The sequence below is a fragment of the Vanessa atalanta genome, chromosome 6, assembly GCF_905147765.1.
Source record: "Vanessa atalanta chromosome 6, ilVanAtal1.2, whole genome shotgun sequence".
NCBI lineage: Eukaryota > Metazoa > Arthropoda > Insecta > Lepidoptera > Nymphalidae > Vanessa > Vanessa atalanta.
In genome coordinates this window covers 13724745-13749572 of record NC_061876.1, presented here as the reverse complement: position 1 = coordinate 13749572, position 24828 = coordinate 13724745, and the positions used below count along the sequence as shown (strand labels likewise).

The following is a 24828-nucleotide window of genomic DNA, read 5'->3' as shown; positions in this document are numbered from 1 at the left end:
AAAATGTAAAAAAAGGCACGGGCAACTGTGAGCTCGTGGATGTTGTAAATTAAATATTAAAAAAAAATACCTTTATCATAGAAAGAAAGATAATTTATATATGACGGAGAAGTGCCTCCAGGGTTATTTTTAAAAAGCGTGACGTCAGCATTGCTGACGTCACTTTCACCAACATGATCTTGATGGCTCATTTTGCAATGAAATAATAAAACTATTTCAGCAAAATAATAGGTTTATTCAACAATCGATCAGGACACAACGTTCGTCTGAACAGTCCGACGGCTCGAATGAGAATGAACCCCGAGCAACCGTCGCACTGCTTTTTATAGCAAACATCATAATAACAACACCTGTTGAACACAGGTGTTCAATCAATGAAATAACATTTAAAATTCATTTTTATGTTTAGTTTTCACAATTATTAATTCATTTCTGATTTTTAAACAATAAACAACAACTTATTTACAAATTAATTAGAAATAATTTGATTAAATAATCAATTTAAAGCGTTTGCGCCGACATATATATTAGACCAATTGGGCTTTTTAGAGGCTGTTAAAAATTGACTTGCTGAAAAATAAATTGATTCTGTAACAACTGATGGTGTTCCAAGAATGGTGGCAAGTGAACTTGCCTTATGAAACCAAAGTATGGTTTCATAAGTTCATTTCGAACAGACGTAAGATATTCGATTCTTGAACTCCTCATCATTCACCAGCAAGACTTGTCACAAAAATAGTCAACCTAGTCCGTCAACCGTAGGATTTTAACAAGCGAAAATTCGATGTTTTGTTGGATGAGGTGAACTCTGTGTACATATAATGATGTATAATAATATCCACTGAATGTGTCACGAGAACGTAATTCAATGTTTTGTGGATCGCTTGGAAGAAATCACTGTTTCTGCAAAATTATTTGTTGGCAGTTATGTCGTTTTAAAGTTGATGTTTTTACAGACATGTCAAAATTTAAGTGAGTTGAACGTGAAGCTTCAAGGAATAAATACTACAATTTGACTGGACTGGGTAGGTTCCAACGCCAAACAACAATACTTAGTATGGTTGCGTTCCGGTTTGAAGGGTGAGAGCAAACGTAACAAGTGCACAGGGGATTTTTATTGGCAATGTAAGGAATGGTTAATATTTCTTACAACACCAGTGTTCATCTTCATCAATGGGCATCTTCGAATTTCGACTTTCAAATCAATTTATATTTATTTATTTAATAATTTGAATTGAATCACTATAAAATATTTATTTGGTTGAAAATGGACTTAAATCCAAGTAACGTGTAAAGGTTCCTCATAATTTTTACGTTCTTCTTTGTCTATCATCATATTTTCTTTCCCTTTTATTTTTGTTTTTGCTTTTATCTTTATTTTATAATTTATTGACTTAAATTTTACTTACAAAATTACAATAACAATTTCGTGGACGTTTAAAACGCAATTTTTTCGCACATCCATTGTGAATATTATAGATTAATAATGCTCTCGAACAAAGATATCATTTCAATTTGCTCTCAAATGTTGTTTATTTGGCTTTTCTCCTCTTATGGTTGGAACAGAGGTATACACTGAAGGTATTTCTCATAAACGGCATCAATGTTCAAGATATCTTTGAAAATAAAGAAAAAGAATATTAAATTGAAACCTATTATTCGGTTCGCTAACTTCATAACAGCCTAGTATCCATATCCTTAGGTGTATATTTGTATACTGGAAAAATTCATTCAATTTTTTTGGTCAAAAACGATAAATGTAACGAGATTTGGTTTTGGTTGGGATTTTTACAATAAAAAAATAAGGTGATGCACAGGTGGTTTTTTTCCTTTTAATAAGGTGCTCAGCATACATTTCATTAATGTTATTAAACGGTCTTCGGAATATTCTTCCATTCTTGTAAAATCGCTGTTCTAAGTCCTGCCACTGCTGTAAGCACAAGATTTTTTACATATACAGCTTTTTTAAAACTGTCCACAACATGCTCAATGGAATTAAGATCCGGGCAGCGAGTTAGTTAATTCATGGTACGTATCTCAACTTTTTCGCAATATTATGGAACTTGTGCAGCGGCATGAGGTCGAGTATTATCTTGCATTACATTAAAATTTTTGCCTATTTTGACGAACCGTGGCAATGAATACAAGTTCCGTTCGCGCGATCATCAAAATGCCACCCCACACCACACACCAACCTCCAAAAGGAACACGCTCCTCAAACCTCAATGCAACTTTAAGCATATCTCTCCCCACGTCGGCGATACTATTTTGCAACCGTCTGCACCATTTAAACATGTATAACACTTCGGTAAACAATATGGCGGCCCATTGCTCTTCGGTCAAATTAAGATGTTCACGCGTAAATTTGGACCATTTGGTGGTCTAAAATGGTGATTACCGCTACCTTAGTCTCTATATATAGCCTAATTTTAAGAGAATGATCATTTTCTAGTTGCAGATATTGGATGCTAAAAATAATTATTTTATTCTAATATGAAATTGATCAAATGCTGATCTCTTCGATTAAGTAGGTTACACGTGTAGAACTGACTCACGGCGGCGACTCGCGACTACTAGCGGCGTAGTCTCACTTCATTACTTATGGCCTGTTGCAATGGAAGTAGGTAAAACGATAAAAAAAAATATTGGTAATAAAACCGAAGATATATTTCGGTGTACAAAACATTTGCACGATTCAGAAATTTCAAATGCATGAGATTTTTACACATTAAACAAGTGTCGCCATCTTAGGGGCGGATCGGATCGGATCGCATCCGCTGCCCATCCTGTGCCTTGCTACCCTCGGGGCTCGGTTAATAACTCAATGAACAAAAGTAACCGAGTGAGCTACAAATCAAAGTATATATGACAATATGAAAGGTTTATAATTTTTTTCTTTTGCTATTAAAGCAGAATGAATTAACTAAGAAATTAACTATTAATTAAATTAAAAAAAAAAAACAACATTTATTTAAATATTTTATTGTTGCGTATCGGATGGGTGCTGGTGCTGCGGCGGCTGCGCGCTCTGCGGCGGGTGCGGCGCCAGCGCGGCAGCGGGCGCGGCGGGCGCGTGGTGGGCGGGCGGCGCCAGGTGCGCCAGCACCACGTGCGGCGGCGGAGCGCGAGCCGACCCGCGGCGCAGCGCCAGCTGTTGCAGCTGCAGAGTGCGCAGCGCCGCGCCGCCCGCGCCCGCGCCCCCCTCCGTCACCACACTCGCGCTCGTCGACCCGCTCTGCAAAGCCATCATGAGTGAAACGTTATAGATATAGTGAAATTCGTTGAAGCATATCATTTGTAATAAAGATAATGAATAAGCGTGTAATAAAATACCTGCGATTGGGGTGGTGAAGGGTGATGCAATATCTTTAGATGATGTCGTGCAGCGAGAGACTGTTGCCGGTAAAGCAGCTGAGCAGCAGGTGGCGCAACGACACGTGGCGATTCTCCAGAAACACGCGCACGTCTCACCGCTTCCGCTTTACCGACGGCAGCGGCACTAGCCAGCGCTGCCTGTGCACTGTGCGCGGCCACCACGATGCGTTGCGGCTGCGCAGTGGGCGCCGGTGTAACGGTCGGTGTCGATTGTGTCGCATTAGCGGAAGCCGAGCCACTGGCGCCGGCTTTCATTTTTTCTTTCGCTATACGCTCAGCGCGTCTCATGGCCACCTCCATTGGAGTCGGTGGCACGTCGTAATCGACCCCGTGATCGGCGAGCAGCGCTGCATGTTTGGGGTTGTGGTGGGCGGCGTCGTCGAGGCGCCGCTTAGGTGCGGCACGACGTCGTTCGGCTGCATCGCGCATCGCATCGAGCCGTTGAAGCGGCGGACGTGGAGAATCATCGTCGGGTCGGCGTCGCGCGGGTGGCGGCTTGCGATGCTTACGACGCGCGCGCTCGGGATCGGCGAGCGCGTCGTGACGGTCGCGACAGGCACGCGGTGAACGGTAGGCGCGCGCCGTCTCATTCACGAGGTCCGACAGCCAATCCCAGTTGGGAGCGTGAGCGGCGGGCGGCTCGGGTGGCAGACGTTGCAAGCGTAGAGCGCGACGCAGCGCAGCGTCCTCACAGGGAGCCCAGTCGGGCGGCGGAGCAGCGTGTTCGCGTGCGGGGGTGGGCGGGGGTCTCACGCGGGGCCTGGGCCGCGGGCCGGCGCGTTCGAACAGCGAAGGGGGCGCGTGAGCGGCGCGGGGGGCGGGACGCGCGCGCCGAGGGGAACGTGGGGCACGTGTTTCACGCCAGCGCACGGGCGGGAGCAAGGCGTCGGAGGCGGCGCCGCGACGGTACAGCGGACGCGCCCAGCTCTCGCAGTACACGTCGCCGTCGCTGGAAGGCGGTGTGGGCGGGCACCAAATCTGTAAAGGAGATGGAATTAAGCGAAAACCGTTACTAGCGAGAGTAATGTGTTGATGTATAATTTCAGATTCCTTACTCACCGGCATTCGCTCTATGACGCCGTTTCCACTCACCCACATCTGTAAACGAAATTATTTAAAAAAAACCAAGCTTAGATTATATTAACAACTAAAAATATTATATAAATAATACACTCACCCCCATAAATAAAAATGACAAATTGAAATATTAGCTAATTGTACGTTATATGTTACGTGTTTACTACTTTTAATGCACCATATTCAAAATTAATCCAAATAAATAAATTATTATTCTTAAAGAACACACTGCTATTAAATAAATGTATTTTATGTGGGCAGTGCCCTTTTATCTTTTATTAATGTTTCTTTTTAGTTTTTTTTTAATTCAGTGATAATAAGAACGTTATTTAATATCGATTATCCATTTGAATCTGACGAAGATTTCACATACATGTATACAGTTGTGATCAAATAATTAGGAAAGATTAACTGTAAACACCAATCAAGTAAGTATTAACAATCAAGATTCGATGTTCCTGGCACATGTACAGTTATTGTGACCTGCGTATCGCGCCACGCACCAAGATGTAGATGCGAGATATAGGTGGTATAGGGTCACTTAATTTTGAAAAGATATGATTTTTTTTTTAAGATTCATTGTATCCACAAGTCTCATTCTCACATTATTTATACTTAGCTGAATCTAAGCTTATTAAGTTTTATTTTGACGTTATTTATTACTTTACGTAATTAAGTAGTTGATGAAGTTTGAAGAAACTTTCACGATTCCAGTGCCATATTGGAACTAATTGAATAGACAACATTATAAAATGTTGCGTTGCGGTACGGCGACAACTCAGAACGGTCGAAACGGTCACTATGATAAGACTATCGAAATGATAATAAAAAAATTGCCCTATACATAAAAACGTCGCTCATAATTATTTGACCAAAACTCTGTATTTAATCTAGGTGAATATATTCATAATCTACATTTAGAATCTACAAATCTAATATCCAATTTGTATGATTCAATTTAATTTATCAATTTTTTTTAATTTATTTCCTATATTTATAAAATGAACTGGCAATCTTTTGCAAATTCTTTTTTCCAGAATTATGAACATCTCTTTAAAATTTTATAATAATTTAAAACGCAATGCATTCCGAAATGAAGGGCGGTACCGGGCGGCACCGGGCGGCACCGGGCGGCACCGGGCGGCTGCGGGGCGGGGGCGCGCCGCTCGGTCTCGCCCGTAAATGCTTGCACGCCTTATATCCCTGACGTTCGCGGGCGGTGTCGCCGTTTTGGTGGCTTCTCGCGAGAACACCGAGCCGAGAGCGAGGTCAAGCATTTACGGACGAGTATCGAGCGGCACCAAAACGTCGAACGTCAGAAATATAAAAACGCAAGTGTACATAGTGTCAAATCATTTATTGTTCTGTCTATCGGGGGCGCCCGCGAGCCACGAATCGAGGGTGCCGTTACGGAGCGCCCGTCGCCGTCCACCGCCACCCTCCGCGCCCGCCTCGTCCAAAGTCCATAGGTTAATGTGCACCGTGCCGCGCGACCGAGTGCGCGGGGCACCCGCCGCGGACACGGGAGCCGAGCTGGCTTCCGGGGCGGGCGGGGCCTGCTCGTCGGTCGGGGGCGCAGGCGGGGAGGGCGGCGGAGACGGCGGCGGCGGCGGCGCTGGCGGTGACTTCGTGGCGAGGCGCGCTCGACGTCGACGGCGGGCACGCACCTTGGCGCGCGAGTCCTCGCGACTGTAAGTCAATTCGGGATCCGGCTCTGCTTCGGGTTCCATGCTAGCGGGCTCGTCTCGAAGCGCACGACGTGCCTGCTCCCATTCTCGTAACTGACGTCGCATCTCACCGAGTGCGGCTCGTTCTGCCTCCGTAGCCGCCTCGCTAGTTTCGACAAGTCGCATAGCATACTTCTCCACTGGTGTGAGCTAAAAAAAACAAACTATACATTAAAATCGACGGAAGACACATGAAATACGTGAATTTAATAGGTGGAAGAGCTCAATGTAACCCCGTCTGAGAAGGAACTACTCACTCTTGACATACTGTATTGTTACTTTTCAGTTTGAAGGGTGAGTCACCAAATGCAACTACAGCACAGTGGACATACATCTAAATTCCCAAAGTTGCCGGCGCCTTCACGAAAAGTCAATATTTGATAGTAGGTATGTATCAGTCATATAATTTTGTTAATAAATTTATTTAACAATTTTTAAATGAAGATGAAAAACCGAGTTATGAGCACGAGAGTTTAGCCGCGACCTGTTTACACAATGACACGACATGATCACTCACCTGTTTCATCAGTACAGCAAACTCTCCCGCATCGGGGTCCTCGTGCGAGCCGCGCGGCGACGCGGCGTGCGAGCGGTCGCGCGCCTCGTCGTCGAGAGGCAAGGTCTCGTCGAACTCCGCCAGGTCGCCCTGCGCCTCGGCGCGCGCCGCCTGCGCCGCGGCCGCGTCGGCCTCGTCCTCGGCCGCCGCCAACGCCGACTCGAGCTCGCCGCCCTCTGCCGCGTCACCGTCTCCACCGTCGCTCACGGCTTCCGCCTCAGCACCGAATAATTCCTTGATATTTGCCTTAAAATGCACATACGAATATTTTTATATTATGTATATATATATATATATATATTTTATTTGTACAAGTATATAACGTAAATTGCATACAACGAGCTACTTACGGCACGCAAATAGGACGTAGTGAAATGCCCATCTTCGATAGCCAAGTGACCGAGAGTTCGCTTCTGTTCCGCTTTGCGTAAGATATTTTCCTCGACGGTAGCGGCAGTCACGAGTCTATACACGTGAACGTCTCTAGTTTGACCAATACGATGACAGCGATCTTGTGCCTGTGCGTCCATCGTTGGGTTCCAGTCCGAATCATAAAAAACTACAGAATCGGCACCCGTCAGGTTAAGCCCGACGCCACCGCTCCTGGTCGAAAGAATGAAAGCGAAAATTCTAGGATCGCCGTTGAATCGATCGACCAGAGGTTGTCGCTGGTCGACCTTCGTCGCACCGTCGAGTCTTAGGTAAGTGTGGCCGTGCATCGATAGAAAACCTTCCAGGACGTCCAGCACTCGCGTCATCTGTGTAAATATCAAGACACGGTGGCCACCCGCCCTCAATCGCCGCAGCAGACCGTCCAACGTCTGGAGTTTACCTACAAAACGAATTCGTTAAAATGTTGCCAAAGGAGATAATATATATATTAATAAATTTAAAGAGGAAAGTTAAGAAGTACGTAAGTACCGCAGTCGTATTGCAGGAGGCGCGGGTGCGGGAAGGCGACGGCGTGTCGGGAGGCGGGGGCGTGCAGCAGCGCCAGCACGGCCCGCGCGGGCGCCAGCGCAGCCGACTCCACGGCGGCGACGCGGCGGCGCCAGTCGCGCGCGCCCGCCGCGCCGCACACCGCGCCCGCGCCGCTCGCCACCTGCACCGCGGACGCGCGGCACGACGCCCAGCATATTCCAAATCTACAAATTATCCAATTAATGAACATATACAATCCACTGTAATCGTAGTAATACATTTAAAAAGTAATATTTTTTTTTGACTTCTCAAAGGGAGAGGAGGCCTTAAGCCCAGCAGTGGGAAATTACAGGCTGCTAATGCAAAAATGCAATGCAAAGTTTTTTTTTTTTAATTACGTTTCTGTAGGCTGCAGAGTAGACTTCATTTTATTTTTATTTGTTGAAATGTAGCTTAACATAGGGACATAAATTAACATAAAATTTTAATATAATATGTAAATAATATAATATGTATTCAATTTACATAAATATATAAAAAAGATTGAGACCTTCACTTCACTTTTATTGGAGTCAAAGTGTTAATATTAGATAAGAGATCAGAAACACGAATGATAATAAATAACTTTTCATATATTACTTACCTATCGATAATGTCATGCATTTCATCTAAAAGAACGTTCAGATTCCGGGGAGGAACAGCCGGCGGTCCCGCGCACACGGCCTCTCGCAAGTCCGCTCCGAACAGTGGTAGACGCCAGCAGCGACGCTCATTGACAGTAGCGAGGCGACGCAGACAAGAGCGGCGGTGCATCTCGAGACGTGCGCTCGCGCCTCGCGCAGTTTGCGCTGTAGCGGGCGGCGGGGCAGCGTTGACAGTCGCGCGAGCCGTAGACGCGTGGACGGGACCCGAAGCTACGAGTGGCGCGGCGGGGGGCACGCGCAGAGTCGGCGGCGTTCTCGGAACCAGTCGAAGGTGCAACCGTAATGCCGCGGGAGGCGGGCGAGGTGGCACCACTCGTGGCGTGTCGGGCAGTTCCTCTACGAGTCTGCGCGGCGGGGCGAGATGTCTCGCACGATGTGCGGCAAAAGCACCCGCGCCCTCAACCTCGAGCGAAGCGAGGTCTCCGCCGAGGCGAGCGGAGAATTGCACTCGATCCACGATATCAGTGATAAGAGTGAGCGCCGGTATGCGGTACCGCAGTGCGGTCAACTGCAGCGGCGAAGCCACGGGCCGAGGCTCAAAGAGGTCGGGGTGGTTGCACACCTTTCGAAGCTGCATAAGCACGTTGATCACGCTCAGCAGATTTCCAGACGCGAGGCACTCCTTTGTTCTATACAAAATTATTTGTTAATCAAAAAGTTTGCAGCTATTCTGCTTATTTCTAAAATATATTAGAATTTACTTGCTTAAAAACTTAACAATCTTTCTTACTTAGCACGTGACATAAAGTCGTCGTAGAGGAAGCGTTGCCGCTTGGACAGGCGACAAAGCAAGACGTGCTCATACTTCCGCGGCATCTGTCGCTCCACATCCGCCTTGAGTCGCCGCAACAGGAATGGCCGAAGTACCTGCGTACAATAATTTTACTCAATAAAAATAAACGGAACGTCTATATTTACACCTTTATGTTTTTATTGTCGAGGGCAAGTGCCAGTTTTATGTTATGTATTAAATGTATTTAAAATAATCAGTCAATGGAATTAAGGGTACATTCCGAGGGGCAAATATTCTTTGATTATGGGTACACGCGTTAAAAAAAATAGTAAAAATTTACGAAAATATTAGCGTAAAGCGAGATAGATGGATGCGACGTGCCTCATGCAGACGGCGCACGAGCGCGTCGCTGTAGCGGTGCGAGCCGTCGGCGATGCCGGCCACGGGCGCGAACCACTCGCGGAACTCCGTGTGCGACGCGAACACGTCCGGCATCAGGAAGTGCATCAGCGACCACAGCTCCAGCAGGCTGTTCTGCAGCGGTGTGCCCGTCAGCAACAGTCGCCTGCACATAATCGCGTATCGCTACCGTGTTGTTCTATTTTATATATGGGTAAGTTTGTAAAGAGAAAGTTCGACCTAATCGAGATCGAGAATATAAAATATGATCAAGAGAGTTACCTAAATTTTTTACCTTTCTGTTTGAAAATTCAGTAACATCTGCCACCTCTGAGATTTGAAGTTTTTTATATTTTGAGCTTCGTCGAGAATGAGATATTTCCATTTTTTTCTACGAAAACTTTGATGGTCCTGCACCACAAGCTTGTAAGACGTTATGCACACATGAAAAGAGTTCGCTTTTGTCCAACCGACTCGTTTTAGTTTTCGTTCCTTTATCGTGCCATAATATGTGAGAATCTTAAAAGACGGACACCACTTTTTGAATTCTATCTCCCAATTTAGTACAACTGACGTAGGCGCGACGACGAGATGCGGCCCCCAGTCGTGGTGTTCGAGCGCGAGATGCGCTAGCAGCGCGATCGTTTGGATGGTCTTGCCGAGGCCCATCTCGTCGGCCAAAATTCCATTGAGACGCCGCGTATGCATGGTGGCTAACCAATGCAAACCCACGTGTTGATATTCGCGCAGTGAATGTCGCAGAAGTCTCGGGACCGGCGTGCCCACCACAGTTTCCGACAGTGTGTTCCCCGTCGGCTGCAGCGTCGCCGCCAACGACGCGGCCGCCTCCACGCGCTGCTCGCCGTCCGCCCCTTCCGCCCCGACCGCGCCGTCACCTTCTTGCAATCCCTCCATCGTGCTCGCCTCTTTCGTCTCCATTAAAGCTTCGAGCTGCTCCGACGCAGAGGACCCCACACTAGCAGATTCGGAATTATCGTCGTCATCCGAATCTACCTCCGTGTCCGAAGAGTGTTCGCTAGTTTCCGTCACCGGCGGGGCTGCACCCGCATAGCGCCGAACTAGTTCGTTTATATCGAGATCGGCCTCGTCCTTAAGCGCTGCAATTTCGGCAGCGGCGTCCTCGGGTCGCTCGTTCTGCTCCTGTTCGGCGATGGTATCTTCGTCGTCGGCGGAATCATCGTCGGGGCCGTAGTCAGAGGGCGGAGGCGAGTGTGCGGGTAAGTAGCCGGGCGGCAAAAGGTCCCCGAGATCGAGATGCGACTCTCGCCGGAGAGCCTCGATTTCGTCCCGATGGTCGGCGGCGTCGTCCGCAGCCTCCCGCTCGGCGGCGGCGATGGTCTCCTCGTCGTCGTCGGAGTCCCCGCGCGGCTGGAACTCGTCGTCGGAGGGCGGCGTGTCGGGCGCGTGGCTGAGCGCGGGCGCGGCGGGCGCGGCGGGCGCGCCCAGGTTGGCGGCGAGCTGGCGCGAGTAGCGCTCGGTGCGGTCCACGATGTAGCTCAACTGCTCATCGAGAGCTTCCTTGCGCGCTCGCTCGACACGTCGCACGCGCTTCCATTCCACCAACTGCACAGAACATTTACGATTAGCCCGCAGATCGCAAAAGAAACTAGTCTATTTCATTATTACGACTGACAGTAAAATATAATTATTGTCTTAAAATTTACATCATATCAGAGTTTAACTAGTCATAACAAATTATCAAGCAGAATGCTGGGTGAATTTCTACATACATAAATTCATATTATGAAACCTTGTTAGGTTGTGTTGAAATGATAAGATTTAAAATATTATTCATTTATATTGTTTTTGACTTAGTATACTTAGAATAAAAAAAAAAAGAAAATTAAAAAAGAAACCTAGTGATTTGGTAAATTAATATATTCACTTGAATCTACATCAGAAGCTTTCAAACAAAATAACAATTTCGGTAACCCAAGCTAAAAGTTCAATTTTTAAATCAAACCCTTTGGTTAACTACTTGCTCTTCACAACCATACAATATAGTGACAAGCAAGAGATTACATTACATGATGAATTCACTATATCGGTTTTTATTAGAAGTTAAGTGTGTGCATTTTTTACATTACATTAGCAGCCTGTAAATTTCCCACTGCTGGGTTAAGGCCTCCTCTCCCTTTGAGGAGAAGGTTTGGAGCATATTCCACCACACTGTTTCAATGCGGGTTGGTGGAATACACATGTGGCAGAATTTCATTGAAATAAGACAAATACAGGTTTCCTCACGATGTAATCCTTCACCGCCGAGCACGAGATGAATTATAAACACAAATTCAGCACATGAATATTCAGCACATGAATTTCTAAATTGTTGGTTAAGATGCATGCATTATAGCCACTGGGCCATCTCGGCTCTATGTGTGTATTTGGATAAAACTATAATACATTTTCATAATTCTGATAGATTGCCAAATACAAATAAATATTCCACAATGTGCCCTATACAGATATGATAAAATTAATAAAATAAAATTGTTTACCTTTTCAACATTCGTCCAAAACATTCTTATTTCTTTGGCTGCAAAAGCAGCAATTTTTTTTAATTGTAATTCTTGGGCTTTCTCTGCTTTCTGAGCAGCTGCAGCTTTATCTTGAAAATATTTTTGTACAGCACGAGCACACTAAAATAAAAAATAACATGTTGAAAAGAATATGAATAGGTTCAAATGATATACTTGACACATCCAAAGTGTTGATTATAAATATAAATATTTTAAGCTCACTTTTTGCGGTATGGATTCAAAAAATTGAGTTATGGTTTGCAATAATTTTAACTATTTATTTAAAAAAAGTAATAAAGTCACCTTTTTGGCAGCTTGTTTTTTCCACTTGCGTTCGTGTGCAAAGTCCTGTGCGAGCCATGCCATTTCTTCGAGTAGGTAGTCCCAGTGTGTCTTCGGACGAGGAGGCTCAAGGACACGTGGAAGGCGCCGCTCCGTCCAAAGACCCGCGCGAGCTAGCTCCGCTACACGAGCCGCAACATAAGCTTCTTGTTTGGCCTTTTCGACCATTTCGTCTGCGGCCGGAGTAGTGGAAGTGACAGGAGCTATGACTACGGGAACAGCTGGCGTTTGTGGAGAGCAAGACGAGATGACGGCGACGGTAGGCGGCAGTGTAACGGGTACGGGGGGTGGCTCTGGGGGCGGTGGAGCAGCGGGTGGAGGTCGCCGTGCTTCTAGGAAGGCTACTAGCTGCGGAGCAGGGGGTCTCTTTCGCCACGCCGCATAATCCATCATGTTACCGCCCGCCTGAAGGAAGTACAGCTCGCTCAGTTGCTCCGTGAACCTGTAACCGAGCGCGACGCTAGAGCGGCGACGCGTCCTCGACGCGACCAACAAACGAAGAGTACAACTTACCTATCGCGCAGGTTCTTCAGCCTGAGTAGTTTATACTCGAGTACTCGCTTCCGGAGCGTAGAAACGTCATCGGTAGCGAGTAGTTTGGTTCTCTTGCGCGGCGGTTCATCAGCACGCTCAGGCGCCGCCACGCCGTTGATCGTCTCATCTCCGACACCACCCCCGCCCCCACCTCCGCCGCAACTATTACCGCGTTCCACGCCCTAAAAATTATGTCTTTTATTTCACTAACTCTAAATTTATTCTTTAGGTAAATGTACTTTTTCTCTTAGTTAAGAATATTACAACAAAAATTTATTAGCAGCTTATACTTGTTGCAGTCAAATGTTAGGTAACTCTGATAACAGAGAATCATTTTTTTTTACTTTTTGATAATAAAGGGCAAACAGGCAAACCATCTGCCATGATTGACATAAGATAATGACTCATCTTCAGCCCACAAATCATGGACTGGCAAGAGATATAAACTAATCCTTATACTATTAAGTATGTGAAACAACTATGGAGTCAAGCTTTTGTCCCTTGTACCTGTAACTTCACTGGCTAACTTACTATATGTATTCCGTCTTGAAGAGTAGGTTAAACAATGTGTCTTTTTCACTTATCTTAGTATGCAAATAATTTAAATTAATTTGCTTTTAAAGCAAAAATTTACTCTTAAATTACATATTTAATAAAGATAATGATACATAAAGATAGAATAGAATAAATCCATGCATCACCCTGTCATAATTTTTAAAATGATGATGTGGTCCAGACAAATTATGCCCACAGAAGCCAATCTCAAGCGAAACCAAGCTGAAGAACATACTATAAAGCATAAGTGTGTGTTCAGACATTGTTACTCTTCTCGATCTTACTCTCATAATCTGATGGGAGCCGCAAAACTAATTGATGTATGTACTTTGAGAGTGTACACACTTCATTGATCCAGAATCTAGGTTGTTTCTGAGAATTTTTTATCATATAAACTCGGTAAATTTTTATCTGGCCTAGGTTTAAATACAGAACCACAGAATTTTCAGACTAATACCTAGCCACTAGATCAATGAGATAGTCAATATAATAATATTGCTAATTTAAATCAATACAAGGTTGAAAATACATGTGCAATGAATGGGCAAAGCTTGCTTGCTTTGAAATTTTTATTATAATTCATCAAATATATTTGTAGAATCCTACAAAATTAACTTTAGGATAAATTCAATTCTGCATAAAATATTATTATTATATTACAAGATTAGGATCGTCAATCTAAAAACTATTTTGAAATAAAAGGAGAATAAATTATTATAAGGAAAAGGCTGCTCTTAATAAATGTAATTTATATACATGTGTCTATCAATGCACTCCTTTAAATGGTTGGTTTAAATTCAGATCAATTACAAAATATTTACTTAACAAAATCAAACTAATTTCCCATACAAAGTCAACACAGGCAATAATATTGATACCTACATTTTATTTATTTTTAAACAGTTGTAAATATTAAATTCTGCAGAACTAAGGTGTGCCATTTCTTTTAGTTCCACAATTAAGTATAGTATCTGCGAATATGGGAGGAAAGCACCCAATACCTAGACTAATACCAAACTTTTATTAATCGTTTTTTTTACATAAAAACTTTCTTGCATAGATCAGGCTAACTTATAAAAGTTTATGAACAATTTTAGTTTTTATTGCAAAGAATACTAATTTTAACTTACTTGTACAGTTGTCTTTTTGCACTCCGAAAATATTAATAGCTTAATCCTAATAGCTTAACCTTCTAAGCTTTTATAAAAATTACAATAAATTATAACAGCACTTTTTTCTTTAAATGACACTATGTCATATAGATATAATTGATATAAGAAAAGAACATAAACAAAAATATCAAGTTACATTTCGTCATTGATATGGGGAACAAAAATACATTGAGTCAAGCTACTACTAATGTTTATTTATGTAATATACCTTATTATAAAATGCTTCATATATACCGAGTAGATATAATTTATTTAATGATCATTTTTTACTTTTTATTTATATATAAACTTTTAGTATAACTTACGGGCGTAAAGTTAACAGTACTTATAAAATTAATATCCAAAATGTAACGTTTGCTATATTTACCATGAGTGGTAATGTTGATGTTGCTCCGATAGGTACGGCGGGCTCATTTCGTCCGCTCATACTGCGACATCGCGGGCCAAACACGAATCCAAATACAATTACTTAACTTAAATAAAAAATCAACACAATTTTTTTCACAGCACTGCACTAACTTTCGGACGCCAATTCCTTGTTTTGATATAATATATATTAATATATATTGATATTCAGTCTTCTTAGAGGGGTTATGATAATTACTTTAACAACGGCTTAAATAAGTTAAAACATTTGACATATCCCAATAAATTACATTAACAAAATTTCTGTAAACCCTGTATAAGCCGCTATAAACAGTTCTCTGTGACAAACGTAGTCCGGCGGCAGCCATATTGAAGAAACGATTGATGTTTGCAAAGATGAGATATTTAATCGGCACGTATTTCCTTAAGCTTTAAGTATCACAATGAAATTATTACATATTATGTATTTCTGCAAACGCTTTAATCACATAAAGATAATATTTACAAAAATCACACTGAAATATCACTTTATTTCAATTTTTTCAATAAATTGTTTTGTCTTATTCAGAAATAAAGTTACCACTACTCAAAATCTAGATTATAAAATATAATAGTCAGTGCCGGCTGCCGACTGGACTGGCAACTGGCGACTGCTAATCGGCAGCTACTAAGTTACTAGTTAGCTCTAGTTTCGAACTATTATTTTTGATAAATGTAAATAACTACTCTATTTTATATCTTATGCAACAACTTTTATAGAATACAATAAATTCATTAAAATCGAAATCTTTGACATCACGTAAGTAAATTATTAATCATTCATATGAATTAGTAGATAAATTGAAAAAATAATTTTGCTCAATATAAGTTTTATCTACCTATCGCAATCGCACCGTAAAACATTTGTTTTCTTTCTGAGTCAATCTTTTTTTCGGAATTAGTCTTTCAAGACCTTTGATAAAAACTGATTTTTTTTATTTCACCAAATGATAATACTACTAATACTGCTTATTGCTTAAAGTGTTTTTAGCATCTGATTAATATTTGTTTTCCGTTGAGGAATTTCTTTTATTTTCTTCTTATTTATTTAAAGTTAAAATTAAATTTCATTATTTGGTTATGGATGGTAATTACTATATATAAGTCATATAAAATAGTGCAAAAATAAAATGGAGGTAATGGTATTGTTCTTAAATCATAAAAATTATTACTGTGACTATGACTGTATGTCACTGTATTTTTAGATGTTGAAAAAGAATAACTACTGATTTTCTTGCCGGTTCTTCTCGGTAGAATCTACATTCCGAACCGGTGGTAGCTTTACTTAATATAGTTTGTTAGATGACGATTCAAAAGTGCTTGTAAAGGCCTACTTGAATAAAGGATATTTTGATTTTGATTTTATCATATTTGAAATATTAACATTTTTATATTGATATAAAGGATAAAGTAGGTACAGTTTTTTTAATCGAACAATTGAGAACCGTAAAACAACAGTTGAAATACTTTGATATACGAGATTTATTCAAATCTTGGGTATGGCAAGTTTTTTTCTTCTGACAGTTAACCACAGAGTATTTTTTAAATTATGTTCTGTGCTTGTTGTGACTATTTAAGCGTATGTTTTTGTACCTGTAGTCTGAATTCTAGACTCTTTGACAATTGAAAATATATGACAAAATATTATTGACGTTTGAATAAGACAGGAATAATAATTGAAGTTAAAATAGTAGAAGTAAATTTTAAAAGCTACTCGAGCTGTATTGTCTCCAAACAGACTAAAATTATTACACATAAAAAAAATTCTAGTGTCACTTTAAAGCAAACGTATTATATTTTATATTTAAAATATACGAAATTTGATAGATTTTGAAGTTCTTAAATAGTTCCCATATAGGTACTAAAATTTTAGCCAAAGCGATGTGTTGGCAAGAAAAACAAATAGTACTTAAAACATACAGCGCATTTTAATGTAGGTAAGTATGTCATAACTAAATTTAATAGAACATTAAGATTATGAATTTCGAAAAATAGTAGAAATATTGGTACCGTATTCGAAGCTTATCAAATAATATTAATATTTTTCGATGCCCGGCTTTTCTTACAACAACTTAATATAGTATTTGCCATACTTTTATATCTTATTTATTTTCATAGGTTTTATTGTCATTTCATTTTAGGTATTTCATGTATACTAGGTCCATTTGTTGAAAGTTTGACTTAAATCGTTAACGGAACCAGTTTAATACCTGTAAGTTAATTTGAAATTAAACACCTATTAATAACATGTAACATTTTTTTTTATACTTAATATTTAAATAGTATTGTAAGATATGAGTGGAATGTAATAAAGAAATGGATAATGCAACATTAAGATGTAAAATATGATTAAAATTAAATTGAATTATATTGTTTTTTCAATAGATAAACTTTTCATAAGCTTTGAAAACAAATCTCTTGGGTCAGCTCCCTATCTCAGGTAAATGTGACTTTATTAACCTAAATCATGGTCTTATATGACAGATTTTTATGCGTTGGAGTTTAATTATAACACTTTGCTATAGTATAAGATTTGTACAGTTTGCTAACAATGCAATGGATCAATGTATTACTGTGCTTGAATATAGGCCAGAGATTAACATATCCTGGAAAACAGTATAGCACATAGTAAGTCATCAAGTAAAGCACAGACAAATACATTTATATTTTGTTCTTTCAGTATAAGAGTGTGGTGGGTGGAGCGCATGGGGCGCGGAGGACGCGTGCGGCTGGCGGTGGCGCTGGTCGTGGCTGCACTCCTGCTGTGGGCGTGGCGAGGCTCCGACCGGCATGGACCTGTCACGAGCCACTCGACGCGCGGTGTCGGCGCCCCGGTCGAGGGCCGCGAACTCCCACTTATATTCATTGGTGGGGTACCCCGATCGGGCACCACCTTGATGCGAGCTATGCTCGACGCTCATCCTGATGTCCGTTGTGGGCAGGAAACGCGAGTCGTGCCAAGAATATTGCAGATGCGCCAGCACTGGATGCGTTCTCAGAAGGAGAGTGTTCGGCTCGAACAGGCGGGGGTGTCGAAGGCGGTGCTCGATAACGCGATCGCAGCTTTCTGTTTGGAAGTGATAGTGCGTCACGGCGAGCCCGCGCCGCGTCTGTGTAACAAGGATCCTCTAGTTCTTAAGATGGGCACCTATGTGCTCGAACTTTTTCCTAATGCTAAGTTTTTGTTTATGGTGCGCGACGGCCGTGCCACTGTCCATTCTATAATTACTCGAAAGGTAATGAAGAATTTATTCTTATGAATGTACATGTTATAATTCAGTAATGACATGTCAGATTGTATAAATAACTCTGCACAGGTAACGATAACGGGGTTCGACCTAACGAGCTACCGGCAATGTCTGAGCAAGTGGAACCACGCGGTGGAGTTGATGTACCAGCAGTGTAAGACACTGGGCCCCACACGCTGCCTCCTGGTGCGCTACGAGGCGCTAGTGCTGGCGCCCGAAACCACTATGCGCCGCGTGCTGAGCTTCCTCGACCTGCCCTGGGACGACGCCGTGCTGCATCACGAGCGATACATCAATCAGCCTAACGGAGTCGCACTGTCCAAGTATATAATTTTTTATATAACAGATAATATTGTATATAACAGACCTAGAAAGACTGAAAATTGTTAGAAAATAACAATTTGTTTTTTCAAGTCCTCTGCAATATAAATTAGAAAAAGCTAAAGCTCATACTTTATCATCCTAATATCCCTCAATTTAGATACATTATTTTATATATTATTATTTATTTTAACTATATAATCATTTGTAGCAGCACTAAACCTACAATAAAAACACTTGAATATTACTGCCACTATCTCCAGTTTAAAAAAAAAAATTAATTTATGGACATGAAAAATTAACATAGTCACAAAACATCTAGTGGCTCCCTACTAGGCAAGCCTGTCTTCTGGGTACCAACTACCGGTTAAAATTTCGTATGTTTAAACAAGAGCTCGGACGATATATAAATATATATATTAAAAGGTGTACCAAGTGTACCGTTTCTAATTACAAATAATATTTATATAATAGATTTATGTATAATTTGTTTGCTTATGTTATTGCGTTACATTGATATACGTAATCATATTGTATATTCGCCTGCAGTGTGGAGAGATCGTCGGACCAGGTGGTGCGTCCGGTGAACCTCGACGCGCTGGACAAGTGGGTGGGCCAGATTCCGGCTGACGTGCGTGCCGACATGGCGGAGCTGGCGCCCATGCTGTCGGTGCTGGGCTACGACCCGTGGGCCAACCCGCCGCGCTACGCCGCCTCGCCTGACGTGTCGCCCGACCGGTCGCCAGGCCAGTCGCCAGGCCAGTCGCCAGACCAGTCGCCCGTCCAAGTCCCGAACGATGAATCTCCTCGAGCGCCTCATCCGCCCTAATATAAAAATATAATTATCTCCATATATTCTTTGATTCACCCTTTAGCGTAGTTCGAAAAATAATACTAGCTATTGAAGTATTTAAAATGACGCAACAAAGTAATAGCGGCTCTTGGGTCAAACGGCGATTTCCTGATAAATACCTATTTTGGTAAATTACAGCCATTATAGCGCTTTCGTGTAAACGTTTGTACGTTATTTGCGTTGCGATTTAGATAACACAAATGACATCGGTTATTAACCGATAATTTATTAACGACATGATAGTGGAACTTAAATGAAAACAAATGAGCTTTATTATACTATGACTATAACGGTTGTTTATCAACAACTAGCGACCTGCCCCGGCTTCGCACGGGTGCAATGCTGATACTAAATATACTACAGAATGTCTTACAACGTTCACAGTTTTTCAGACATTAGACAATAGAAACTGCTATGTCCTTACGTTTTAAATCTGTAATGTCTTCAAAAATATTTATTTAAATTAAAAAGGGTAATTTGACCAGTTGGATGCGACCTATTTATATATGCAAAAGATCTCTTCTTCAAAAGATCTTTTCGCGGTCATCTAGGAGCATTAAAGTAAACTACCTCAAGCACATGCTTAGTTAATAAAAGCGCCATCTTACGAAATGTGCATGTACTGTATAATGTAAATAAAAGAGCATTCAGATAATTATATTACACATTACGTACGATAGGTGTCGCTACTGACTTATTGTTTTGTTGACCAAACTAAGATAACTGTAATGATAGACAATTTTCAAAGTAATTTAAATGAAAAAGAATTGTGATAATTAAGATATATTTTAAATAAGATATATTTTATTATTTTCATTACTATTTCAATGGACGCTAAGCTAGTTCATATTGTTTAGTTCAGCTTTAAAGCTGACTTAGGTTGTTTTCGAATGCATCGTAATATTTGATACACTAAAAATCCGGGCAATGTTTTACAACACTTGATAACAACAGAATATTTTAGAAAAGTTTATAAATGATAGTACGGTCAATAAAGAATACTTGGATAACAATTTACAAATTCCTCTTAAAACCTTGTCAAAAGTCACACTACTCAAGTAAATAGTAAATAGACATCTAATTTTGTAGTCCTTGAAAGAATTTTCTAAAAATTTTTAAAGATAAATACGGCAAAATATCAAAAGTAAATTAAAAATGTGTGTATACATTATCATCACTTCGAATAAAATACTTTTTATTTCTGTTTTTGAAATGAGTATGTATATTATAAGAACTTAGATGTAGGTATGAATGTTCGTCTCGGAGCTTAGTTTCCGTTTGTTGTATGCATGTATCCGACGTGATCTTTGTTTGTTTAGCGTTAGCGTGTACTCCTACTCAGTACTTCAGAAAGTCGACGAGGCTTTCCTTTACGGTGGGCTTACAACTTCATGAGTGGGCCCGCACTTCGCAACGAGTCTCCGCCTCTCCGAAGTCTCCGGCGGTCGCTCACGCTCAGTGCCGCACTAGCTCCCGGAGCGAGAGGTCGCGCTCTCTGCGTAGCAGTCCTGTTCACACGTGCTTATTCGCTCTCGACGGGCGAATATGTTTCAATTTTACGGCCTACCAGTGAAGTTATATATTGCGCGAAAAATACGTCCTATTAAAAGGAAGTAACTTTAAAATATATTGTATTTTACGAGGATTCGTCATGCAGTGTTCGGAGTGTGTTCACAGTCGGTGAGAAATTTGCAATGTTAGTGACAGTAGCATTCGCACTTCTCTGCTCGTGGTTGACGTCGGCCGGTGGAGCGCGTCCTGCGGCCCTCGATGTGCCGCGCTGCTGCCCAGTCGACCAGGCGCTGCCAGCTGAATCGCTGCGAGCTGACTTGTTAATCGCAAAAGATGTGTCCACCGCCTGTCGTCCGACATCGGACACTCCTCCCTGGGCACCGCTCGTGTATGCACCGGCTCGAGGCTCTTTTCTGGAGCGTGGCCGCTTGCCAGTGCATTGGCGATTAGCATTTTCTCGCGTACCTGCTTGTCAAGAACTTCGTGTTTTGCCTGAACATGCTGCACCGTATGCACTTCTTGCAAACAATGGATCTCTGTTGATGCGCGGAGCGGCTCTTGCGCTCCCACCTGAACGATATTGTGCGGATGCAGTTGCTGCTCTCGTTTGTGCCGAGGATGCCGGAGGTCGCGGTCCTTCCAAGTGTTGTGCCGAGGGGCGCGCTTTCGATGGTGCGCGTTGCGTGGAGGACGAAGTTCGTGCGTTAGAAGCTTTGCATGAATTACATGAACTAGCCAACGGTAGTGCAGTGGGTGCCGGTTGGCCGGTATGTGCGGAAGGGTCAAGGTATGCCGTGGCAGGTGCGCTAAGAGGCTCGAAACTGTTTGAAGACGGAGCGTTGGAACTTCATGGTGAAAACTCGCGATTGGAGCCGGGTGAGTGGTGTGCCGAGGCGGTCGCTGGCGAAAGCGGCACGCGAGTGCTGGCATGCGAGGCTGCAGCCCGCTCCTCTCGGCCGGCTCAGACGGCTCGACACGCTCTGTACGGCACCGGGCTCGCTGTGGGAGCTATATTCTTGGCAGCTACTCTAGCGGCCGGCTTCGCTTTGCCGGCGGCTCATCACGCGCTGCACTGGAGATGTCAGACGCACTACGTCGCAGCGCTGATGTTAGGCGATGTGCTGCTCGCCGCTACACAGCTTGCCGGCGATAGAGTGCCGCCCACTCTTTGTCGCGCGCTTGGTGAGAATATTGTTCTCCTATCAATGAGTTCGATAGTCCTGTCAGTTCCTTACAATAATGTGGTATAATCATTCTGTGCATGTGCGGTTTAATGCGGTGCGGTGCAGCTGTGTGTATGCATTTCCTCTTTCTGTCGGCGTTTTTCTGGCTCAACACTATGTGTTTTAACATCTGGTGGACATTTAGGTGAGTACTTTGACAAAGTTTACAGCAAGAAATAGCAAACATTATCTTACATTAGTTAACAGCTGTGTTCATGTGTGACTATTGTACTAATCAATAAACGTACACTCACGGAACACTTACAATCGAAAAAAAGATGCAATAAATAAAATGTGCAATATAAATCTTATTTAAAATGTTTGAATGTATGTTTATTGATTTTAATCTAGGAAGACAATTGTTCAAAGGGAACTCAAATCAATAGAAGTAGTACACGGGGTTCTTAAATATACTTCTACATATTTAAAACTATTTAGGAAGTCTTAATCATATTTTAATTACTTTATTATTAAAAATACAGTGAATAAGGAAAGATTAAGAAATTACGAGTTATCATTAATAGTAATGATGGCTGTTATCGTTACTGTGTCACACAGGCAACAGGACTAAGTCAGTACTTAAATGTATGTACCTACTCGTACATAATATATATGAAAATTGAAACTAGCGTTCGACGACTCACACTCATCATAGTTATACTGTAACAGTTTAAAATTGTATCAAAATTGCATTTGATTGCATTCGTCTTATTTACTTTCTTTCTAATTTACGATTCGTTCACTCGGTTTGTGATCAATTAATTAATTTTGATTAATGAGATTCGACGCATTATCTGTTCCGTCTCTAGTATAATCGCTTCATGTCGCAAGTTTTATAGGTACATTGTTTTTACAGTATTGTATTACATTGTTGTAAAAGTATTTGTGTGTGAAAAGCAGGATAAGAAATAATTTAAGTTCATTATGTACTTTGTAAATGATATGTACAATATTTCATAATTGATAAAAGCGAATGGCTTCTTATGACTACATTATTTTGACTTCGATTAATGGTATAAATATAATGAGTATGCCCGTAAGTAAGTATCTAAAAAGCGAGTAGTAACGCGATGTGTTGCGGGTACTCAGAGATTTCCGGCCGACCTCACTGGAGCGCGGACAGGAGGCGTGTCGGCTGCGCGTGTACATGGTGTACGCGTGGGGCGGGCCGCTGGTCGTCGCCGGAGCGGCGGCACTGCTCGACCGTTTGCCGCCCTCCGCCGCGCCTGGCCTGCTGCGACCGCGCTTCGCCGTGCAGCGATGTTGGTTCTACGGCGACATGGAGATCCTCGTATACTTCTTCGGCCCCGTCGGAGTATTGCTGCTCGTCAACCTCGCGCTCTTCATCTCCACCACTAGGCAACTCACTTGCGGACTCTGGCGACGCGACGAAGTCAAGTCCACCTCAGAAAGGTAAAGGACGACCGCTGACTAGAGGATGGAGTATGGACTACGTATATACATCGAATCGCTGTTACTTAATGTAAATTTTATCTGTCTATAGGGCGGCTCTCGGACGCGTTTGCGCAAAGCTGGTGGTGGTGATGGGCGTGACGTGGGGAGCGGACGTCGTGTCATGGGCGGCCGGAGGGCCGGAGTACGTGTGGTACGCGACCGACTTGCTGAACGCGCTGCAAGGTGTATTCATCTTCTTGGTGGTGGGCTGCCAGCCGCACGCGTGGGCGGCGCTGAAACGAGCGGCGGCGGCGTGGTGTGCGCGCGCTCCGGGGGGCGCGGCGCACTCGTCGTCGCACCTGCCGTCGTGCGGAGAGTCGCTGACGCACACGACGGCGGCGCCGGCACCCGCCGCGGCCGCCGCCGCCCCCGCGCCGCCGCGCCTGCCCATGGAGACCGTGTGCTGACCGCACTCGCCGCGATCGCGAATATTTATTCTACAGTATTATTTTTGTACTCTAGTAGTTAACGATTACGAATGTATGATGTACTGCGGTACGCGTCGCCATCGAGCGAATTGAGGCTTTGTATATACGTATTTTAGTCGGCCCGCGCCTCGTACGTCAGTGTACACGTGTTTGTATATGTATATGTGTTATTTATATGATGAACTCTATTGACGAATCGTCATCCGTGAACGTCTTGCCCGTTCGATTGGCTGTTGAAATAAAAATGATTATAAAATTGATGCAATCTTTAATTTCTAACCTCCACTACTTCGGGTCCGTGTCACACGTCCTTACTCATATTATAAACGTGACAGTGTTTGTTTGTTTGTTTGTTCCGCTCTATCGTTGTATCCTTTTATCGTTGAATTATGAATTATGACGTTTGAATATATGTAGATAGTCTGGGGAAAAGGAAAGGAAAAAGGTGCCCTGCGGTACTGAGGTGTAGCTTACACGCGGAATTGCCAATGAATCCGAAGAGAAATTTGTCGACAATTTTCTCTATCTGTTCGGATTTTAGGTCTCTAAAATGTCATGTACAGAAAAGTCTGCAACCGCTGTTCTGTAATATAAACTCTCAGAGTACATTCTTCATAAATAAATGGAAAAACTTTACGTAATTTTTCGTTTAGTTTTATTAACTCTAAATTATAATACCTATATTCATTTACACGATGAACGCTTTATCTAAATAAATATTGTTTAACATAATTTGAACCATAATAAA

The 24828-nt window shown here is 42.5% G+C and overlaps 3 protein-coding genes across 6 annotated transcripts; 2 read left to right on the top strand and 1 right to left on the bottom strand.

Annotated features, from left to right (window-relative positions):
- Positions 1–5458: 5458 nt before the first annotated feature.
- Positions 5459–15591, bottom strand: LOC125064729 (helicase domino). The gene is made up of 12 exons (XM_047671917.1): positions 15003–15591; positions 12888–13090; positions 12336–12816; positions 12012–12152; positions 9788–11076; positions 9475–9658; positions 9091–9227; positions 8300–8989; positions 7657–7880; positions 7086–7567; positions 6697–6981; positions 5459–6329 (listed from the first exon to the last, which is right to left on the bottom strand). Exons 1-12 carry the CDS (start codon positions 15060–15062, stop codon positions 5805–5807), a joined length of 4701 nt encoding a protein of 1566 aa, XP_047527873.1. The 5' UTR covers positions 15063–15591; the 3' UTR covers positions 5459–5804.
- Positions 15592–16667: 1076 nt separating this feature from the next.
- Positions 16668–19460, top strand: LOC125064731 (protein-tyrosine sulfotransferase). 4 transcript variants are annotated; one of them, XM_047671920.1, is made up of 6 exons: positions 16668–16977; positions 17182–17252; positions 17426–17480; positions 17721–18276; positions 18358–18611; positions 19159–19460. In XM_047671920.1, exons 4-6 carry the CDS (start codon positions 17746–17748, stop codon positions 19436–19438), a joined length of 1065 nt encoding a protein of 354 aa, XP_047527876.1. In that variant the 5' UTR covers positions 16668–16977; positions 17182–17252; positions 17426–17480; positions 17721–17745; the 3' UTR covers positions 19439–19460. The 4 variants fall into 4 exon arrangements, with proteins under 4 accessions (XP_047527876.1, XP_047527877.1, XP_047527878.1 ...); XM_047671921.1 differs by lacking the exon at positions 17182–17252; XM_047671922.1 differs by lacking the exon at positions 17426–17480.
- A 1406-nt stretch (positions 19461–20866) lies between these two features.
- On the top strand, positions 20867–24340 carry LOC125064730 (probable G-protein coupled receptor Mth-like 1). The gene is made up of 4 exons (XM_047671918.1): positions 20867–22156; positions 22264–22342; positions 23287–23610; positions 23702–24340. The coding sequence occupies exons 1-4, from the start codon at positions 21157–21159 to the stop codon at positions 24057–24059; spliced, it is 1761 nt and encodes a 586-aa protein (XP_047527874.1). The 5' UTR covers positions 20867–21156; the 3' UTR covers positions 24060–24340.
- The last annotated feature ends 488 nt before the right edge of the window (positions 24341–24828 follow it).

What these genes read in the sequence shown, in the direction of transcription:
- LOC125064729 (XM_047671917.1), bottom strand. Translation starts at nt 15,062, where the DNA reads ATGAGCGGACGAAATGAGCCCGCCGTACCTATCGGAGCAACATCAACA. An exon ending in CCTCCTGCAATACGACTGCG is followed by an intron (nt 7,568 to 7,656) that starts GTACTTACGTAC and finishes TTCGTTTTGTAG; the next exon opens with GTAAACTCCAGACGTTGGAC. An exon ending in CTACGTCCTATTTGCGTGCC is followed by an intron (nt 6,982 to 7,085) that starts GTAAGTAGCTCG and finishes GTGCATTTTAAG; the next exon opens with GCAAATATCAAGGAATTATT.
- LOC125064731 (XM_047671921.1), top strand. Translation starts at nt 17,746, where the DNA reads ATGGGGCGCGGAGGACGCGTGCGGCTGGCGGTGGCGCTGGTCGTGGCT. An exon ending in ATTCTATAATTACTCGAAAG is followed by an intron (nt 18,277 to 18,357) that starts GTAATGAAGAAT and finishes AACTCTGCACAG; the next exon opens with GTAACGATAACGGGGTTCGA. An exon ending in AACGGAGTCGCACTGTCCAA is followed by an intron (nt 18,612 to 19,158) that starts GTATATAATTTT and finishes ATTCGCCTGCAG; the next exon opens with TGTGGAGAGATCGTCGGACC.
- LOC125064730 (XM_047671918.1), top strand. Translation starts at nt 21,157, where the DNA reads ATGTTAGTGACAGTAGCATTCGCACTTCTCTGCTCGTGGTTGACGTCG. An exon ending in CACTCTTTGTCGCGCGCTTG is followed by an intron (nt 22,157 to 22,263) that starts GTGAGAATATTG and finishes GGTGCGGTGCAG; the next exon opens with CTGTGTGTATGCATTTCCTC. An exon ending in AACATCTGGTGGACATTTAG is followed by an intron (nt 22,343 to 23,286) that starts GTGAGTACTTTG and finishes GCGGGTACTCAG; the next exon opens with AGATTTCCGGCCGACCTCAC.